Source organism: Bufo bufo, chromosome 1 (assembly GCF_905171765.1).
Source record: "Bufo bufo chromosome 1, aBufBuf1.1, whole genome shotgun sequence".
Lineage (NCBI taxonomy): Eukaryota > Metazoa > Chordata > Amphibia > Anura > Bufonidae > Bufo > Bufo bufo.
In genome coordinates this window covers 315,407,093-315,427,695 of record NC_053389.1, presented here as the reverse complement: position 1 = coordinate 315,427,695, position 20,603 = coordinate 315,407,093, and the positions used below count along the sequence as shown (strand labels likewise).

The window sequence follows — 20,603 nt, the reverse complement described above, 5'->3', positions numbered from 1 at the left end:
CTCACACAAAGAAGAGCTGTAGCTCCGATGAGAGCCCTGTGGATGATTTTAATGCAGGAAAAACAGAAGTTTCCCTTCCATTGGATTTATATTTTTGCTCCTCACACTCTTGGATTAATGGGATGATGATTATTTTCTACACATTTTAGAAGAAGGATTTAAGATATGGACAATCAGAGCTTTGTAAAGGCTTGGAAATGGCAAGTAGCTTTCTCCCTCTTCCTTTGTAGCTGGGGCTGGGTCTCTGGGCAGCTGCGTTATTCTATTGCTGAGGAGTCTCATCTAGGGACTGTTGTGGGGAATGTGGCTCAGGATCTGGGGGTGAATCTGGCTGATATTAGTAGAAGGAGGCTGAGTTTGGGATCAGATGGAAGCAGCAGATTATTCTCTATAGAGCAGAAGAATGGAGCTCTATTTGTACATGAGAGGATTGATAGGGAGAGCCTATGTGGATCCAGCCTGAGCTGTTTGCTGCATTTAGAGGTTGTGGCTGAGAATCCTCTGGAGCTTCACAGTCTGGAAATAGAGGTTCTGGATATTAATGATAATTCACCATCATTTTTAAAGACTAATCAAGTCATAAATATAACTGAATTATTAGCAATTTCTGGTGTCAAATTTCAGTTAGAAACAGCAAAGGATTTAGATATAGGCAGGAACAGTATCAGTCAGTACCAATTAAACCCAAATCCATATTTTTCCTTGCTTTTAAAAAAACGGAAGGATGGGACCCTTATTACTGAGCTAGTATTAGAAAGGAATCTGGATAGGGAGGAAAAAGCTGAACATAAGCTACTTCTGACAGCTCTTGATGGGGGAGACCCTCCTAAATCAGGGTCCACGCAGATAACTGTGATTGTTTTAGATTTTAATGATAATGCACCAGTGTTTGATCAGCCCAATTACAAGATCAATATCTTGGAAAATATTCAGTTGAACACAGTCATTATGAAGTTAAATGCTACAGATTTAGATGAAGGTGAAAATGGTAAAATCTTATATTCTTTTGATCATCATACTTTGGATTCGGCAAAGACAATATTTGAAATAAATTTATATACTGGTGAAATAGTGAATAAAGCAAATGTGGATTTTGAAGCTACAGGTTTTTATGAATTGTATGTAAAAGCTACAGATAAAGGGTCACCTAAATTAGAGGGTCATTGTATAATCCAGGTTGAGGTAAAAGATGTAAATGACAACACACCAGAAATAATTTTCACCTCTAAGACTAATGAAGTTCCTGAGAATGCCCCCATAGGAACTGTGATTGGATTCATCACAGTTAGAGATAAGGATTCTGGCAAAAATGGGCAAATTGAATTACAAGTGTCCCCAGGTTTACCCTTCACATGCCAGCCCATGTCACAGCGTTATGCTCTGGTCACCAATGGGCATCTAGACAGGGAGAAGCTCTCACAATACACTATAAAACTGACGGCATCTGATCTGGGTTCTCCATCTCTAAGCAGCCAGATTACAATCAGCCTTAATATCTCTGATGTTAATGATAATCGTCCAGCATTTCTACACAATGTCTACAATGCATTCATTGCAGAAAACAATGAGCCGGGCAGACTGTTATGTACAGTATCTGCTGTAGATCCGGATGAGGGAGCTAATGCAAACCTCATTTACTCTATCACTGAGAGCCATATCCATGGTTCTCCTGTCTCTTCATTTGTCTACATTAACTCTGACACCGGGAATATTTATGCACAAAGGTCTTTTGACTATGAACAATTCCAGGTTCTGCAGATCACAGTAAGAGTGGAAGATTCTGGATCTCCAAAATTATCCTCCAATGTTACTGTCTTCATATTTATTCTGGATTCAAATGACAACTCTCCTACCATCTTATATCCAGAGAATGCAGAAGAGACCATTGCTCAAGAGTCCATTCCAAGATCTGCTGCTGCTGGCTATTTAGTCAGTAAGGTGTCTGCAGTGGATACAGATTCTGGGCACAATGCCTGGCTCCTCTATAGTCTTGTTCAGTCTGCCAGCCCTGCTTTATTCCATATCTCTGAATACTCTGGAGAAGTCAGGACTCTCCGAGGTGTACTTGAGACAGATAACACAGAGCATCAAATTGTGATTTCTGTCAGAGACCATGGAGAACCTTCTATGACCACTACAGCTACTATCATTGTGAATATATTAGACACTGTTGCCCAGGAAAGTTCTAAATCTCAAGACTTTCTTACAAATGCCAAATCTACTCCAGACCTCACTCTGTATCTTATTGTCTCCCTTGTGGCCATCAGTGCAGTTTTTCTGGTCACATTTACGATCTTACTTGTCAGGTGCCTTAGAAAGAATTATGATTCTGGTTGTGGATTCTGCTTTTCTGACAAATCACTTTCTACCACCTATATGGATCAGTACAAACCAACCCTTTACCTGAACACAGATGGAACATTAAAATACATGGAGGTGCGGATGGCTCCACCGGAAGCTCCAGGGTCATGCTATCCGGCTTGTTTTCCACCTCCAGCTGATATTCCAGGGTTTACACTGAGTAAAGTGGAAAATGTTCCGCAATTAACTGAACCTGTTCGGGAACCTAATGCCTTATGTAATGGCACTACTCAGGTAAGGTATCAGTGACACATTTTCTGATATTTTGTGCCTCTGTTTTTAATTTGGTTGGGGTTTATAATGTGTTTTATGGTGTACTAACACTGGTTTTCAAAAGTTTAGAGATGCAGTAATTGATTAGTGGTTTGACATTATAATAGTTACAAAGTCTTATAAAGTTAATTCTAATGTACGGGTGAAAAAATCATAACCCAGTAAATTAAAACACGCATTAAGAAAAGCTTTACTCTCGATGGAAACTATGAATTATAATATCATGATTAAAGAAGTCATCCACCTTTTATGAAAAGAATGCCTATCCTGGAGATAGGCTATAACTTTCTAGTAATTAAACAACTCTTTTAAGTTTAATGTTTATTACATCTCTATCCATACAGATTTTTTTCCCTACAAGCATTCCCTCTAGGCGAGAACATGGTTGCTCACAGAGAAATCATAGGGATGAAAACATGCCCAAGGCTTAGCAATACAGAAACATATATACTCATACCAACAAGAAGGCTTTGTGATATGCATGAGACTTAGGTTTCTTTCACATCTGCGTTGTGCTGTCTGGTTTTGAGATTTGGCACACAGTCTTAAGACAGCAGCATAACCCTTCAGTTTTGTTCCCATTCATTGTCAATAGGGAAAAAACAGAACAAACGGGAACAGAGTGCATTAGAATGCATTCCTTTCTGGTTGTTGTGTTTCCATGCTGGACACAAAACTGCTGCAAGCAGCGTTTTTGTGTGTAGCATGGGAAACTGAAGAAACTGGATCCGGCAGCAAAACATGTAAGTCAATGGAGCTGGATCCATTTTTGTCGGACACGAAAATAAAAAAGATCTGGTACCTATTGACTTACAATGGTTTTAGTGCCAGATCCGCTTTCTTCATTTTCAAGAAAATACAACCGGATTTCTGAACGGATAAAGCTGGTTATATTATTATAACAGAAGTGTTTTGCTGTGGTTTTGAAATCCCCTACCAGATCTCAAAACCGGATATCAAAAACCCAGATGTGAAAGTAGCCTTAAAGGAAATATGTCTTCAGAAAATGACCTATTGTTTAAATCATATTTTTACGTTTAACCTATTTTTAAATATGTTTGATGATGTTCTTTTTAATTTTTCATGTCAATATCTATATTCGAACAAAAAAAAAACAAAAATCCTACAGTTTTCCCACTGACCACAAAGCCTAATTATTGGCATCACTTCCTGGTCTGTACAGATCACTTTACTGCAATTACAGTGCCTTACAAAAGTATTCACCCCCCTTGACTTTTTTCATATACGTTACAGCCTTAAGTTCAATGTTTTGTTAATATGAATTTTATGTGATGGATCAGAACACAATAGTCTAAGTTGGTGAAGTGAAATGAGAAAAATATATAAATAAAACTATTGTTTAGAAATAGAAAACAGAAAACTGGCATGTGCGTATGTATTTATCCCCTTTGTTAGGAAGCCCATAAAAAGCTTTGGTGCAACCAATTACCTTTAGAAGTCACATAATTAGTGAAATGATGTCCACCTTTGTGCAATCTAAGTGTCACATGATCTGTTTGAAAGTCCCCAGAGGCTGAAACACCTAAGCAAGAGGCATCACTAACCAAACACTGCTTTGAAGACCAAGGAACTCTCCAAACAAGTAAGGGACAATGTTGTTGAGAAGTACAAGTCAGGGTTAGGTTATAAAAAAAATATCCAAATCTTTGATGATCCCCAGGAGCACCATCAAATCTATCATAACCAAATGGAAAGAACATGGCACAACAGCAAACCTGCCAAGAGACGGACGCCCAACAAAACACCCGGACCGGGCAAGGAGGGCATTAATCAGAGAGGCAGCACAGAGACCTAAGGTAACCCTGGAGGAGCTGCAGAGTTCCACAGCAGAGACTGTAGTATCTGTACATAGGACGACAATAAGCTGTACGCTCCATAGAGTTGGGCATTATGGCAAAGTGGCCAGAAGAAAACCATTACTTTGAGCTAGGAACAAAAAGGCACGTTGTGAGTTTGTGAAAAGGCATGTGGGAGACTCCCAAAATGTATGGAGAAAGGTGCCCTGGTCTGATGAGAACGTTTCATCTATCAAAGAAAATGCTATGTCTGGCAAAAACCCAACACATCACATCACCCAAATAACACCATCCCTACAGTGAAACATGGTGGTGGCATCATCATGCTGTAGGGATGTTTTTCAGCAGCCGGGACTGGGAAACTGGTCAGAGTTGAGGGAAAGATGGATGGTGCTAAATACAGAGATATTCTTAAGCAAAACCTGTACCACTCTGTGTGTGATTTGAGGCTAGGACAGAGGTTCACCTTCCAGCAGGACAATGAACCCAAACACACTGCTAAAGCAACATTTGAGTGGTTTAAGGGGAGACATGTAAATGTGTTGGAAAGCCTAGTCAAAGCCCAGATCTCAATCCAATAGAAAATCTGTGTTCAGACTTAAAGATTACTGTTCACAAGCGCAAACCATCCAACTTGAAGGAGCTGGAGCAGTTTTGCAAGGAGGAATGGGCAAAAATCCCAGTGGTAAGATGTGGCAAGCTCAAAGAGACTTATCCAAAGTGACTTAGAGCTGTGATTGCCGCAAAAGGTGGCTCTACAAAGTATTGACTTTAGGGGGTGAATAGTTATGCACATTGACTTTTCTGTTATTTTGTCCTATTTGTTGTTTTCTTCACAATAAAAAAAAGAAAAAACATCTTCAAAGTTGTGGGCATGTTCTGTAAATTAAATGATGCAAATCCTCAAACAATCCATGTTAATTCCATGTTGTGAGGCACCAAAATAATAAAAAACTCAAGGGGGGTGAAAACTTTTGCAAGGCACTGTACCTGTCTATCTATACACAGAGGTGATATCATTACAGGCAGGATTAGAATGATAAGACAGGGTCCACTAGACACAATAGGTGATCGCCAAAGCTTACTGTATCTATTATTTCCTTCTACAGTGACCTCTGCACAGATCACACAGATAACTCTCCCATAGAAGTCAATGAGGTCCCCCTCAGTCTATTGTATCTATGGTCCATGTGGCTGCCATAAAGCAATATTCTTAATGTTTTCTATATGCTCAGCTTAGGCAAGATGGTTGCCCCCATAATCATTTTAAAGAAATAGAATAAAAAAAATAATAATCTGCAATCAGAAATTAAAAAGAGATTAGAAAAAAAGGGATATATGTTACTATCTGGTTATAACTGGCCGGAAAAAAAAATTGAAGACAGACCATTTTCAATGAAAAGAATCTACAAGTGCAGGTCTGGGTTCTCTACTCCCCAGTGACCAGCTGTTTTGCCCAGGGTAAAACTGCTTTTCGTCAAACATTTCCTCTGCAATGATCTTCATGGATAGCCATCTATGTAGCTCATAGAGAGATCAGGCCTTTTAAATGATTCTGCTTTCTAGCTCATAGATGGGGTGCTTAAAGAAGGACTGCCCTTTATAATGTCAGTATTTTCTAATAGAACATATGGACAAAGGTCATAGGACAACCTCTTTAACAAAAAGATGTTTGTCATCCAAAAAATTATTGATTCTTCCTGTATAAAATGGAACAAGTTTGTGATTTCTCTGAGTCAGCACTGATATATTTTAATTGGTATCAGCCAAGAAAACTAATTGGTTACTCATTTAGGCTGACCACCTAGCACATAGCGGAGGATCTAAAGGAAACTCTAGTGGTACTTAAAGTAACATGGAGGAGGCAAAATTAGATCCATAGCTAATTCTATAATACTCAAACCTAGAGTTCTGGGAGGGTTAGTAGAGTGGGTTATTTATATTGCTAAAGGTTTATGTATATTTTTTATTACAAGATATATAGTGCTCCATACATCAATGTTGTATATGCTCTTGGTATGTACTGAACATACAAAATGTCTATTTTTGTTAAAAACCGTTAGAACATAAACAACCATTCTCAACATTACAAAGTAGTTAAGAGGCAAACAATTTAACCTGTTGTCTATTGTATGGTTTACAGTAATCTAACCAATGTAAAGCATTTATGATTTTTTATAATACTTAGCGACCTACATATGGACATATTAGATGGTGTGAGGCAACATGTTTGCAGGAAATCTATAATACAATTTCCTGTCATGAAGATGGCTCAATAGTTCAGATATACAAAGTCTATAGTATGTAGGTACCAGCCCCATGTATCAGATATGCAACAATAGAAACTGTTTTTAACAGCTAAGATAATTGCTTCCCATATAAACCATGAATATTGATAGTCTAATATACATGCTCTCTACTAAAAATAGCAATTGTTCTAGACATAGCTACACATTTTATCAATAGATTTCTAGTCGATATATAAAGTTATATCTCAATACACTACACTACTATATGTCAACATAAATACCAGTACCTGCTAATACTTATAATATGATATGAATATGTGTGTACCTTGATAGTCAAGATATGCTACAAAGTACCATATGACAATACCGAGAACTCCTATGGTTCTGCAGATAGATGCCACAGGGACTGTGTTTGTCCCATAAACTAGTTGATATATTATACTGAGTCAAAAGATTTTCCTATATATTGCATATTAGATTTCCTTTTATTTAAATGCGTTTATTACATTTTGCAATTAAATAGTAAACATTATTAGCATAATTTTTTACCTATAACTTCAATATAGTCATAGTATTATTGTAATATTGTATTATAATATTAATATGTTGCCATTTTTATCATGAAGCAAAAACAATTTTCAATTACATTTTGTTTAGAGCTATTACTAAAGGTGTAATAAGTATTTCAATACTACATAAAAAAACTGAAAATTGAAATTAGCTCTATTGGCCAGAAGAGGGCAGAAGAGTCATCTAGTCAAAATTTTCTGCTATACCAGTTAATCTGTTCATGTCAGCTCTGCGCTCTCCTCCCCCTGGCTCAGTGATTCACCCTCCCATCTTTCTTCTCACACAAAGAAGAGCTGTAGCTTCGATCAGAGCCCTGTGGATGATTTCAATGCAGGAAAAACAGGAGTTTCCCTTCCATTGGATTTATATTTTTGCTCCTCACACTCTTGGATTGATGGGATGATGATTATTTTCTGCATATTTTAGAAGAAGGATTTAAGATATGGACAATCAGAGCTTTGTAAAGGCTTGGAAATGGCAAGTAGCTTTCTCCCTCTTCCTTTGTAGCTGGGGCTGGGTCTCTGGGCAGCTGCGTTATTCTATTGCTGAGGAGTCTCATCCAGGGACAGTTGTGGGGAATGTGGCTCAGGATCTGGGGGTGAATCTGGCTGATATTAGTAGAAGGAGACTGAGTTTGGGATCCGATGGAAGCAGCAGATTATTCTCTATAGAGCAGAAGAATGGAGCTCTGGTTGTACATGAGAGGATTGATAGGGAGAGCCTGTGTGGATCCAGCCTGAGCTGTTTGCTGCATTTAGAGGTTGTGGCTGAGAATCCTCTAGAGCTGCACAGTCTGGAAATAGAGGTTCTGGATATTAATGATAATTCACCAATATTTCCAAGATTTAAAAAAATTATAAATATTACTGAAACTATTCCTAATGTAAAATTTCAGTTGGAAACAGCAAAAGATTTAGATGTGGGTAAAAATGGTATTAATGAATACAAATTAAACCCAAATCCGTATTTTTCCCTGCTTACGAAACATCGTATGGATGGAACCCTGATTGCTGAGCTAGTTTTAGAAAAGAGCCTGGATAGGGAGGAAAAAGCTGAACATAAGCTAATTCTTACAGCTTTGGATGGGGGAGACCCTCCTAAATCAGGAACTACACAGATAAATGTGATTGTTTCAGATATTAATGATAATGCCCCAGTGTTTCAAGAGTCCATTTATAAGATCAGTGTTTTAGAAAATATTCCATTGAACACAGTTGTGATGAAGTTAAATGCTACAGATTTAGACGAAGGAGGAAATTGTGAAATCTTATATTCCTTTGATCAGCATACTTTGGATTTTGCAAGGGAAATATTTGAAATGAATGCAAACACTGGTGAAATAATTAATAAAGCTACAATAGATTTTGAAGCTTCGGGTTTTTATGAATTGTATGTCAAAGCTACAGATAAAGGGTCACCTAAATTAGAGGGTTATTGTGTAATCCAGGTTGAGATAAAGGATGTAAATGATAACACTCCAGAAATTATTTTCACCCATAAAACCAATGAGGTTCATGAGAATGCCCCATTAGGAACTGTGGTCGGATTCATCACAGTTAAAGATAAGGATTCTGGTAAAAATGGTGAAATTAGACTGGATGTGTCGCAAAATTTACCTTTTAAAATTCAGCTCATATCACAGCGTTACGCTCTGGTCACTAGTGGACATCTGGACAGGGAGAAGCTCTCACAATACACTATCAAACTGATGGCATCTGATCTGGGTTCTCCATCTCTCAGCAGCCAGATTACAATCAGCCTTAATATCTCTGATGTTAATGATAATACTCCAGCATTTCTACACAATGTCTACAATGCCTTCATAGCAGAAAACAATGAGGCCGGCAGATTGTTATGTACAGTATCTGCTGTAGATCTGGATGAGGGAGCTAATGCAAAACTCATTTACTCCATCACTGAGAGCCATATCCATGGTTCTCCTGTCTCTTCATTTGCCTACATTAACTCTGACACTGGAAATATTTATGCACAAAGGTCTTTTGACTATGAACAATTCCAGGTTCTGCAGATCACAGCAAGAGTGGAAGATTCTGGATCTCCAAAATTATCCTCTAATGTTTCTGTCTTCATATTTATTCTGGACACAAATGACAACTCTCCCACCATCTTATATCCAGAGAATACAGGAGAGACCATTGCTGAAGAGACCATTCCAAGATCTTCTTCTCCTGGATATTTAGTCAGTAAGGTGTCTGCAGTGGATATGGATTCTGGGCACAATGCCTGGCTCCTCTATAGTCTTGGTCAGTCTGCCAGTCCTGCCTTATTTCATATCTCTGAATACACAGGCGAAGTCAGGACTCTCCGAGGTTTACATGAAACAGATAATACGGAGCATCGACTTGTGATTACAGTCAGAGACCATGGAGAACCTTCAATGACCACTACAACTACTATCATTGTGAATATATTAGACACTATAGCTAAGGAAAGTCTTAAATCTCAAGACTTTCTTACAAATGCCAAATCTACTCCAGACCTGACTTTGTATCTTATTGTCTCCCTTGTGGCCATCAGTGCAGTTTTTCTGGTCACATTTACTATCTTACTTGTCAGGTGCCTTAGAAAGAATTATTATTCTGGGTGTGGATTCTGCTTTTCTGACAAATCCATTTCTACAACCTATATGGATCAGTACAAACCAACCCTTTACCTGAACACAGATGGAACATTAAAGTATATGGAGGTGAGGATGGCTCCACCAGAAACTTCAGGGTCTTGCTATCCAGCTTGTTTCCCTCCTGTAGCTGATGTTCAAGGTTTTACATTAAGTAAAACCCAAAATGTCCCTCAAATAACTGAATCATTTATGGAGCCTAAATCTTCAGCAGACTCAGATTGGTGTAATAATTATAATCAGGTGAGAATTGTATTTTTTATATATTATACCACTTCTATTATTCTGTAGTTAAAGTATATAATATTTTATCTTGGTCATTTCTTGAACTTTTGGAGACAAATTTATTGTCCCTATAGGGATTAGCTATAGCAGTAATGATTGATATAATTTTAAATATATATCACTTATCTAGTGTTCTGGTATTTACAATTTATCTAAAGTTAACAGATAAATTCCATAGTGTAGACTGAGCATCTGTTATATATAGCGAGATCCTACCCAGTAATTGTCAACCTGACAAATTGTAGAGGTCTCTGTCATGATTCTTGTCCTAGGGCCAGGTAAAGAAGTTGGTCTAAATAATAACGTATGTGTTTTTTAAAAGCTAAATGGTATGTGAATGGTGTTTTATGTAATGGTGCTTTAAATAAGTGCATATTTTTGAAGTTGGTGCATATCTGGACTTTTTGAAATAGACATTCTGAGTTTTATTCTTGTATATAGGAAATACATATGAGAACATTGACCACGGTCATATAAAAAGCCCATACATAAATCTAATATGTATTTGAGCAGAGTGTTTAAGCCTGATCATTATCCTGGGAAGGCAGTTTATGTATTTGAACTCCCGTACTGTCTGCACACTAGGCACATAAAGGGCTGCTTATTATCTGTAGGCCACATGTTGGACATCAAAGTAAGGCCTCATGCACATGACCGTGCTCCGGTGTTGCCTTCCGCAATTTACGGAACGGGCGCCGGCAATATAAATGCCTATTCTTGTCTGCAAAGCGCGGACAAGAATAGGACATGTTATATTTTTTTGGCGGGGCGCGGAACAGAGCCATGGATTCGGACAGCACTCGGAGTGCTGGCCGCATCTTTTGCGGCCCCAGTGAAATGAATGGGTCCGCATCCGAGCCGCCAAAACGGCGGCTCGGATGCAGACCCAAACAACGGTCATGTGCATGAGGCCTTAATAATAGGAAGACAGGTATCTACCCCTGTACAGCAATAATCTGGTGTCAAAAAGTTGCAAAGTTTGACAAATGCCATGTTTAAGTAAAACTGGTAGTTTTGCACCCTGTTTGCCAGTTATTTTAAAAGTGGGCAAAGTGGGGCACGGAGTAGGCGGTGTAAAGTCTGGTGTATACTAATGTACACAAGGAAAGTGGCATAAATTATACTTGAAGTCTACATCAGCTGGTATATGCTTCTTCAAAAAATGTACCATGCTCTATCACGCACCTCATGAGATACAAATATTGAGGGGAGGGAGATTTGTCATAAGGGGAAGAGTTGAAGTCAGTTTTGGTTCACTCTGTGTTTGCGTACTTTATGCTACATTTATCAAATGTCGTATGTTTGATAAATTTGTCTCATTATTAAACCTAACACTTTACAAAAGTTTTCTCACTCCACTTTCCTGCTAAAGTGAGATTACAAATTTGTTTTGCGACTTTTTTTTTATAGGCTCATTGATAAATATGGTGTGAAAATCATTTACATGGCTAACCATATCCACCTTTCCAGACATTTCAAAACTGGAGTGAGTGGTGTAACAATGCAAAAAGTCGCGAAATTAAGTCCAATTTAGTGAATTTTTTAAAACAAAATTCTGTATTGAAGTAGTTATACATCAGGGCAATGAAGCGGCATCCATAAATACCAATAGAGGGCACATCAACATATGTGAAAATGCAAACAGAAAACAGGAAAATACAGACACATAACAGATTGCACCTTTGAGATTTAAACACAATCCATCTTTATTGCAAATACCGTACTTTCCGGCATATAAGACGACTTTCTAACACTAGAAATTCTTTACAAAAGTCGAGGGTCGTCTTATACACCGGGTATACTCAGATCCGATGGTATATTCTAACTCCCAGGTGTTCCCATGGTGACGGGGACGCTTGCCTGGGGGTTAGAATATACATACCATCGGATCTGAGTTTTCACAATCTCAGTATACATTTATTAACTGAAATTAGCGCTGATTTAAAGTTAAAGTTACGGATTACAGTTAATAAATGTATATTCCTCTGAGCGTCGGGGAGGGGGATCAGTGGATGGCACTGTCATGGGGGGATCTGTGGATGCACTGTTATGGAGAGGGGGATCTGTGGATGGCACTGTTATGGGGAGGGGGGATCTGTGGATGGCACTGTTTAGGGGGATCTGTGGATGACACTGTTATAGGGAGCGGGATCTGTGGATGACACTGTCATGGGGTGGATCTGTGGATGACACATATAGCATAAGATGCTATATAGTGTCATCCACTGATCCCCCTCCCCATAACAATGCCATCCACAGATCCCCCTCCCCATAACAGTGCCATTCACAGATCCCCCTCCTCATAACAGTGCCATCCACAGATCCCAGTCAGTTCCCTGGACTGGAGAAGATCGTCTTGAAGACAGGTAGGGCTGGGCATTCAGGGGTAGTCTTATATGGCGAGTATAGCCCAAACCCTATATTTTAGGCCCAGTCGTCTTATACGCCAGAAAATACAGTAGGTATATATTTAACCCCTTAAGTACTTAGGGCGTAGCGGTACGCCCTATTTCCCGAATCCTTAAGGACTCAGGGCGTACCGGTACGTCCTAAGTTTAAATCGCGATTGCGGCGCCGCGGGGGTTAATCCGAACAGGATGCCGGCTGAAATCATTCAGCCGGCATCCTGTCACAACGCCAGGTGGGGTCATGTGACCCCCGTATCGGCGATCGCCGCAAACCGCAGGTCAATTCAGACCTGCGGTTTGCTGCGCTTTCTGCAGTTTCTGATCCCCGCGGTCCCTGACCGCGGGGATCAGAAACTTTAAAATGCCCAAAATGTTGATTTTTCACCCAACCCTGCATGATTTTTTTGATGGCGGGTGGTGCAGGAGAGGGGGGGGGGTTGTGGACGGTGCGGGCGGTGCGGGAGGCAGGCGGTGCGGCAGGCGGGATCGCGATCCCCCGCCAGCCTCCTCTTGAAAATTCGTTGGCGTCCAGTGGTTATACCAGAGTGTCAGCACATTGCTGACACTCTGGTATAAACGGCTGACATCTGTGCAGATGTCAGCCGTTTAACCCTTTCCCTACCGCGGTCCGTACGGACCGCTGTATGGAAAAGGTTAACTGTCAGGGTCAGGGAGCTCCCTCCCTCTCCCATCGGGGGGCTGCTGTGCCTTTGCAGCCCCCAGACAGGATGGGATCACAGAGGTAGGGAGCCCCCCTCCTTACCCTTCCCCGTCTGCGAAGTTGTGGCCACAACTGAGCAGATGGGGAAGGTTCCCATGGCAACAGGACTGCTGTCCATGGTGCTGAACAGATCTGTGCTAAAGGCATAGATCTGTTCAGACAAAGTGTAAGTAAAATACAGTACAGTAGACTATATAGTGTACTGTACTGTATTATACAGACATCATACCCACTGGATCTTCAAGAACCAAGTGGGTCTGGGTCAAAAAAAAAAGTGAAAAAAGTTAAGAAAAAAATAAAACCTATAAAACGATCATGTTACTTTCCCCGCACGGAGAACGCCATAAAAATAAAAAAATAAAAACTATGACAAAATTGAAATTTTGCCCACCTTACTTCCCAAAAAAGGTAATAAAAGTGATAAAAAAATTTCCATGTATGCCAAAATAGTACCAATCAAACCGTCATCTCATCCCTCAAAAATCATACCCTACCCAAGATAATCGCCCAAAAACTGAAAAAACTATGGCTCTTAGACTATGGAAACACTAAAACATGATTTTTTTTGTTTCAAAAATGAAATCATTATGTAAAACTTACATAAATAAAAATAAAGTATACATATTAAGTATTGCCGCGTCCGTATCCACCGGCTCTATAAAAATATCACATGAACTAACCCCTCAGGTGACCACCGTAGAAAAATAAAAATAAAAACGGTGTAAAAAAAGCTATTTTTGGTCATCTTACGTCACAAAAAGTGTAATAGCAAGCGATCAAAAAGTCATATGCACCCCAAAATACTGCCAATCAAACCATCATCTCATCCCACAAAAAATGAGACCCTACCTAAGATAATCGCCCAAAAACTGAAAAAACTATGGCTCTCAGACTATGGAAACACTAAAACATGATTTCTTTTGTTTCAAAAATGAAATCATTGTGTAAAACGTACATAAATAAAAAATTTGTATACATATTAGGTATCGCCGCGTCCATGACAACCTGCTCTATAAAAATACCACATGATCTAACCTGTCAGATGAATGTTGTAAATAACAAAAAAAAACGGTGCCAAAAAAGCTATTTCTTGTTATCTTGCCTCAAAAAAAGTGTAATATAGAGCAACCAAAAATCATATGTACCCTAAACTAGTACCAACAAAACTGCCACCCTATCCCGTAGTTTCTAAAATGGGGTAACTTTTTTGGAGTTTCTACTCTAGGGGTGCATCAGGGGGGCTTCAAATGGGACATAGTGTCAAAAAAACCAGTCCAGCAAAATCTGCCTTCCAAAAACCATATGGCATTCCTTTCCTTCTGTGCCCTGCCGTGTGCCCGTACATCAGTTTACGACCACATATGGGGTGTTACTGTAAACTACAGAGTCAGGGCCATAAATAATGAGTTTTGTTTGGCTGTTAACCAATGCTTTGTAACTGGAAAAAAAATATTAAAATGGAATATCTGCCAAAAATGTGAAATTTTGAAATTGCATCTCTATTTTCCATTAAATCTTGTGCAACACCTAAAGGGTTAACAAAGTTTGTAAAATCAGTTTTGAATACCTTGAGGGGTGTAGTTTCTTAGATGGGGTCACTTTTATGGAGTTTCTACTCTAGGGGTGCATCAGGGGGGCTTCAAATGGGACATGGTGTAAAAAAAAACAGTCCATCAAAACTGCCTTTCAAAAACCGTATGGCATTCCTTTCCTTCTGCCCCCTGCCATGTGCCCGTACAGCAGTTTGCGACCACATATGGGGTGTTTCTGTAAACTACAGATTCAGCGCCATAAATAATGAGTTTTGTTTGGCTGTTAACCCTTGCTTTGTAACTGGAAAAAAATATTAAAATGGAAAATCTGCCCAAAAAGTTAAATTTTGAAATTGTATCTCTATTTTTCATCAAATCTTGTGCAACACCTAAAGGGTTAACAAAGTTTGTAAAATCAGTTTTGAATACCTTGAGGGATGTAGTTTCTTAGATGGGGTCACTTTTATGGAGTTTCTACTCTAGGGGTGCATCAGGGGGTCTTCAAATGGGACATGGTGTAAAAAAAAAACAGTCCAGCAAAATCTGCCTTCTAAAAACCATACGGTGCACCTTTCCCTCTACAGCCTACTGTGTGCCCGTACAGAAGTTTACGGCCACATATGGGGTGTTTCTCCAAACTACAGAATCGGGGCAATAAATATAGAGTTTTGTTTAGCTGTTAAGCCTTGCTTTGTTACTAGAAAAAATGGATTAAAATGGAAAATTTGCCAAAAAATCTAAATTCTGAAATTTTAACACCATTTGCCATTAACTCTTGTGGAACACCTAAAGGGTTAACAAAGTTTGTAAAATCAGTTTTGAATACCTTGAGGGGTGTAGTTTATAGAATGGGGCAATTTTTGGGTGGTTTCTATTATGTAAGCCTCGCAAAGTGACTTCAGACCTGAACTGGTCCCTAAAAATTGGATTTTTGAAAATTTCTGAAAAATTTCAAGATTTGCTTCTAAACTTTTAAGCCTTGTAACATCCCCAAAAAATAAAATATCATTCCCAAAATGATCCAAACATGAAGTAGACATATGGGGAATGTAAAGTAATAACTATTTTCGGAGGTATTACTATGTATTATAGAAGTAGAGAAATTGAAACTTGGAAATTTGCAATTTTTTACAAATTTTGGGTAAATTTGGTATTTTTTTTATAAATAAAAATGATTTTTTTTTAACTTCATTTTACCAGTGTCATGAAGTACAATATGTGACGAAAAAACTATCTCAGAATGGCCTGGATAAGTCAAAGCGTTTTAAAGTTATCAGCACTTAAAGTGACACTGGTCAGATTTGCAAAAAATGGCCAAGTCCTTAAGGTGAAATAGGGCTGAATCCTTAAGGGGTTAAAAGCAACTAAAACCACAGAAAATATTTAGAATAGTAAACTTTTAACAAAGTCAAAAGACCCCTACATGATATGAAAATATATGAAATGAATGACCCCAAAACAGGACATTAATATATAATCACAAAGTTCATTGCATAGCCAAGAAATATAGAACAGTCTGGAAATCCTTTATAATGCAATATCAAAAGCAAAATGAATTTAGAGCAAAGTAACAGTACCATATCAAAAATACCGAAAACAAGTCTTGTTGGTTGCTGTTAACAGTGTGGACAGAGTCCCCATGCGTATAGCTGCCAAAGCACAAACCTTACTAGTGAGCTACAGTATAAACCACTGGAAGCATTGGTTCTGGTGGAGAAAAAGATTGCTTAATAGAGACACAATCAGTATCTACAGATCTGTACTATGAAATTGTAGGGACTATGTGTTACCATACAGTCTCTGTGTAATATTTTGCTATGTGTATGAGGCTTAAAGGCACCAATTATGACTTATACATTCATTCAATGAATAGATAATGGTTTATTTAACCCGTAAAGGACCTGCACTAGTTTGTAAAATCAGTGTTGTATACCTTGAGAGGTGTAGTTTCTAAAATGGGGTCACTTTTTTGGAGTTTCTACTCTAGGGGTGCATCAGGGGGGCTTCAAATAGGACATGGCAGCTTAAAATTATCCCAATGAAATCTGATTTCCAAAAACCATATGGCGTAACTTTCCTTCTGCGTAATGCCGTGTGCCTGTACAGAAGTTTACGACCACATATGGGGTATGTCTGTAAACTACAGAATCAGGGCCATAAATATTGAGTTTTGTTGGCCATTAACCCTTGCTTTGTAAAAATGGATTAAAGTGGAAAATCTGCCAAAAAAGTGAAATTCTGAAATTTCATCTACATTTTTCATTAATTCTATTAAGTTTGTAAAATTAGTTTTGAATACCTTGAAAGGTGTAGTTTGTAAAATGGGGTCATTTTTGGGTGGTTTCTATTATGTAAGTATCACGGTCGGCGTGACTATCACATACGTGACACAGAGGGAGGGAACGAGGAAGGCCCTGCCCAAGTGAGAGGGAAGGTGGTGACCCCTGACTCACCTTGCGGCTGGCACCTGGCTGCCCTGACGTCCCTAGACGGGTTCCTCACCCGTACGCCGATCACGTGCCTAAAGCCCTGGCTTTCCCTGAGCTGAGCCCTAGATAGTGAACAGGGCGGTGGGAACACTAGTCCGCACCACTAGCTCTAAGGGAAAACACCAAGGGGAGGACAGACAACACAGACTCAACATATAATCCCAGGTGGGCGACAACAGGAGACAACAATAAGCCCAACAGGGATCCGGAGGGTAGCACTCTGGAACGACAACCAGGATTCACAACTCCAGTGGGTCAGTATAGATGTCCAGGCAGGAAGCTCTATAACTGGCAACTAGAGAAGTGTGAGGGGAGAATATAAGGAGGTTGGGAGTGGCAGACAAGAAACAGCTGAGGAGGAGAAGCTACGGATCCCTGAGTGAGACAAAAAGGATAGCAAGGCAAACACAGAAAACAATCACTAAGAAACAACGTGATCTTTAGATATAGAGCGCGCAGCCAACCGCTGCGACTTCCTGACCCCGGGTATAACGGAGTCAGACGTGGCTCTTGATACCCTCGTGACAGTACCCCCCCTTTCACGAGGGGCCTCCGGACACTCAGGACCAGGTCTCTCCGGATGAGAGGCATGGAAAGCCTGAATTAACCTGTTGGCGTTTACCTCTGACGCTGGAACCCACATTCTTTCCTCGGGACCGTAACCCCTCCAATGCACCAGATACTGAAGAGAGCGGCGGACCCGACGAGAATCAACAATTCTGGCTATTTGAAACTCCAGATTACCAGCCACAATAACAGGAGGAGGTGGCAGCGGTGATGGTTCTAGAGGTGGAACATACTTCTTGAGTAACGATTTATGGAAGACGTTATGGATCTTAAAAGTCTGAGGTAGCTCCAGGCGAAAAGCCACAGGGTTAATGACGGCTACTATTTTATAGGGACCAATGAACCTAGGGCCCAGTTTCCAAGAAGGAACCTTCAACTTAATATTCCTAGTAGACAACCACACATAGTCATTCACTCCTAGGTCCGGACCTGGCGACCGTTTCTTATCGGCCATGCATTTATATTTACCACTCATCTTTTTCAAGTTAACTTGCACCTTCTGCCATACCGATGAAAGAGATGAAGAAAACCTTTCCTCTTCGGGAACCCCAGAAGCCCCCCCCTCTTTGAAAGTACAAAATTGGGGATGAAAACCGTATGCACCAAGGAATGGTGACTTGCCAGTGGACTCCTGATAATGATTATTTATGGCAAACTCAGCTAACGGTAAATATGATGACCACAACTCTTGGTTTTCAGACACAAAACACCTTAAATATGTTTCTAGGTTTTGGTTGGTACGCTCAGTCTGTCCATTCGACTGAGGATGGAAAGCTGAGGAAAAGGACAAGTGAACCCCCAAACGGGAACAAAAAGCTTTCCAAAACTTAGAAATAAACTGGGTTCCCCGATCCGAAACCACATCGGAAGGGACCCCGTGAAGCTTCACGATTTCACTGATAAACACCTGAGCAAGAGTTTTAGCATTAGGAAGTGCGGGTAGCGCAATAAAGTGTACCATTTTGCTAAACCTGTCTACTACTACCAAGATAACTGTTTTACCCGCCGACAACGGTAAGTCAGTGATGAAATCCATTGACAGATGTGTCCATGGCCTATTGGGGATGAAAAGTGGCAATAAAGACCCTGCTGGACGTGTATGAGAGACTTTCGCGCGTGCACAAGTAGAGCAAGTAGACACGAAATCCATTACATCCTGACGCAACCTTGGCCACCAAAAACGACGAGATAATCGCTCCAAGGTTGCTTTACTACCCGGGTGCCCAGCAAGTGCCGAATTATGATGTTCTTTTAATAATTCAAGACGCAGGTTTAACGGTACAAACAATTTCTCTGAGGGGCAAGAGGCCGGGGCGTCCCCCTGGGCCTCTAACACCTTTCCCTCTAGAACAGAGTGTACAGCAGAGACAACCACTCCTCTTTGTAAAATAGGTACCGGATCACTAACATTACCCCCTCCAGGGAAACTACGAGATAATGCGTCTGCCTTGGTATTTTTTGCCCCAGGACGATAGGTGATTACAAAGTTAAATCTGGTAAAGAATAGCGACCACCTAGCTTGTCTAGGGGTGAGACGCTTAGCCGATTCTAGGTACAGAAGGTTTTTGTGATCCGTAATCACCGTGACAGGGTGGATTGCTCCCTCTAAGAAGTGACGCCACTCTTCAAGCGCCAGTTTAATCGCCAACAGTTCCCTATTTCCAATATCATAATTCTTCTCTGCAGAAGATAATTTTTTGGAAAAGAAAGCGCAAGGACGCCATTTGCCAGGAGACGGACCCTGAGACAATACAGCCCCCACTCCCACCTCTGACGCATCTACCTCGACAATAAAAGGCTGGGAGACATCAGGTTGAATTAGAACAGGTGCCGAGGTAAACCTCTCCTTTAGAGAGGAAAATGCATTTTTAGCGGCGTCAGACCATTTGGAAAAATCAGTCCCCTTCCTAGTCATGTCGGTAAGGGGTTTAACGATCACTGAATAATTTTTAATGAACTTTCTATAGAAATTTGCGAAACCCAAAAACCGTTGTAGGGCTTTAAGGTTCTCAGGAAGATCCCAATCTAAAATTGCCTGGACCTTCCCAGGATCCATGCGGAAACCTGAAGCAGATAATAGATATCCCAGGAACTGTAATTCCTGAACGGCGAAGACACATTTTTCAATTTTTGCATATAATTTATTCGTCCGTAGGACCTGCAGTACTTGCCTGACATGCACCTCATGTGTTTTCAGATCAGCCGAATAAATTAAGATATCATCTAGGTATATGACTACAAACCTGCCGATGAGATGACTAAAAATATCATTAACGAAATTTTGGAAGACAGCAGGGGCATTGGTCAGACCGAAAGGCATAACTAGATTTTCATAATGCCCCTCAGGGGTGTTAAAAGCTGTCTTCCACTCATCCCTTTCCTTGATACGAATCAGATTGTAGGCCCCCCTAAGATCAAGTTTGGAGAACCACCTAGCACCCGCAATCTGATTAAAAAGGTCAGGAATGAGAGGAAGAGGGTATGGGTCTCGGATGGTTATCTGGTTTAACTCACGGAAATCTAGGCAAGGACGCAGGCCCCCATCTTTCTTTTTAACAAAGAAAAACCCTGCAGCCACGGGTGAAGAAGAGGGTCTGATGTGTCCCTTAGCCAGACTCTCGGAGATATAATCTTTCATGGCTTGTCTCTCGGGACCTAAAAGATTATACAACCTGGACTTGGGTAATTTTGCA

At 40.1% G+C, this 20,603-nt stretch overlaps 7 protein-coding genes across 15 annotated transcripts in view; all 7 read left to right on the top strand.

Annotated features, from left to right (window-relative positions):
* The window catches only part of LOC121008577 (protocadherin gamma-C5-like), a 392,139-nt gene that overhangs the window by 248,512 nt on the left and 123,024 nt on the right, over positions 1 to 20,603 (top strand). The gene's annotated exons all lie outside the window — the stretch shown is intronic.
* LOC121008669 (protocadherin gamma-C5-like) overlaps positions 1 to 20,603 on the top strand; it is a 145,011-nt gene that overhangs the window by 16,456 nt on the left and 107,952 nt on the right.
* Positions 1 to 20,603, top strand: part of LOC121008655 (protocadherin gamma-C5-like) — a 236,440-nt gene that overhangs the window by 107,901 nt on the left and 107,936 nt on the right.
* Positions 1 to 20,603, top strand: part of LOC121008687 (protocadherin gamma-C5-like) — a 122,085-nt gene that overhangs the window by 23,482 nt on the left and 78,000 nt on the right.
* Positions 1 to 20,603, top strand: part of LOC121008664 (protocadherin gamma-C5-like) — a 160,844-nt gene that overhangs the window by 62,250 nt on the left and 77,991 nt on the right.
* LOC121008696 (protocadherin gamma-C5-like) overlaps positions 13 to 20,603 on the top strand; it is a 98,591-nt gene continuing 78,000 nt past the window's right edge. The window contains 2 exon segments of the mRNA XM_040441396.1: positions 13 to 2,412; positions 2,415 to 2,595. Coding sequence (XP_040297330.1) covers positions 166 to 2,412; positions 2,415 to 2,501 — 2,334 coding nt within the window. The 5' untranslated portion in view covers positions 13 to 165 and the 3' untranslated portion in view covers positions 2,502 to 2,595.
* LOC121008708 (protocadherin gamma-C5-like) lies at positions 7,533 to 10,145 on the top strand. The gene is given in 2 exon segments (XM_040441406.1): positions 7,533 to 9,953; positions 9,956 to 10,145. Coding segments are annotated over 2 exon segments (2,328 nt in total). The 5' UTR covers positions 7,533 to 7,712; the 3' UTR covers positions 10,043 to 10,145.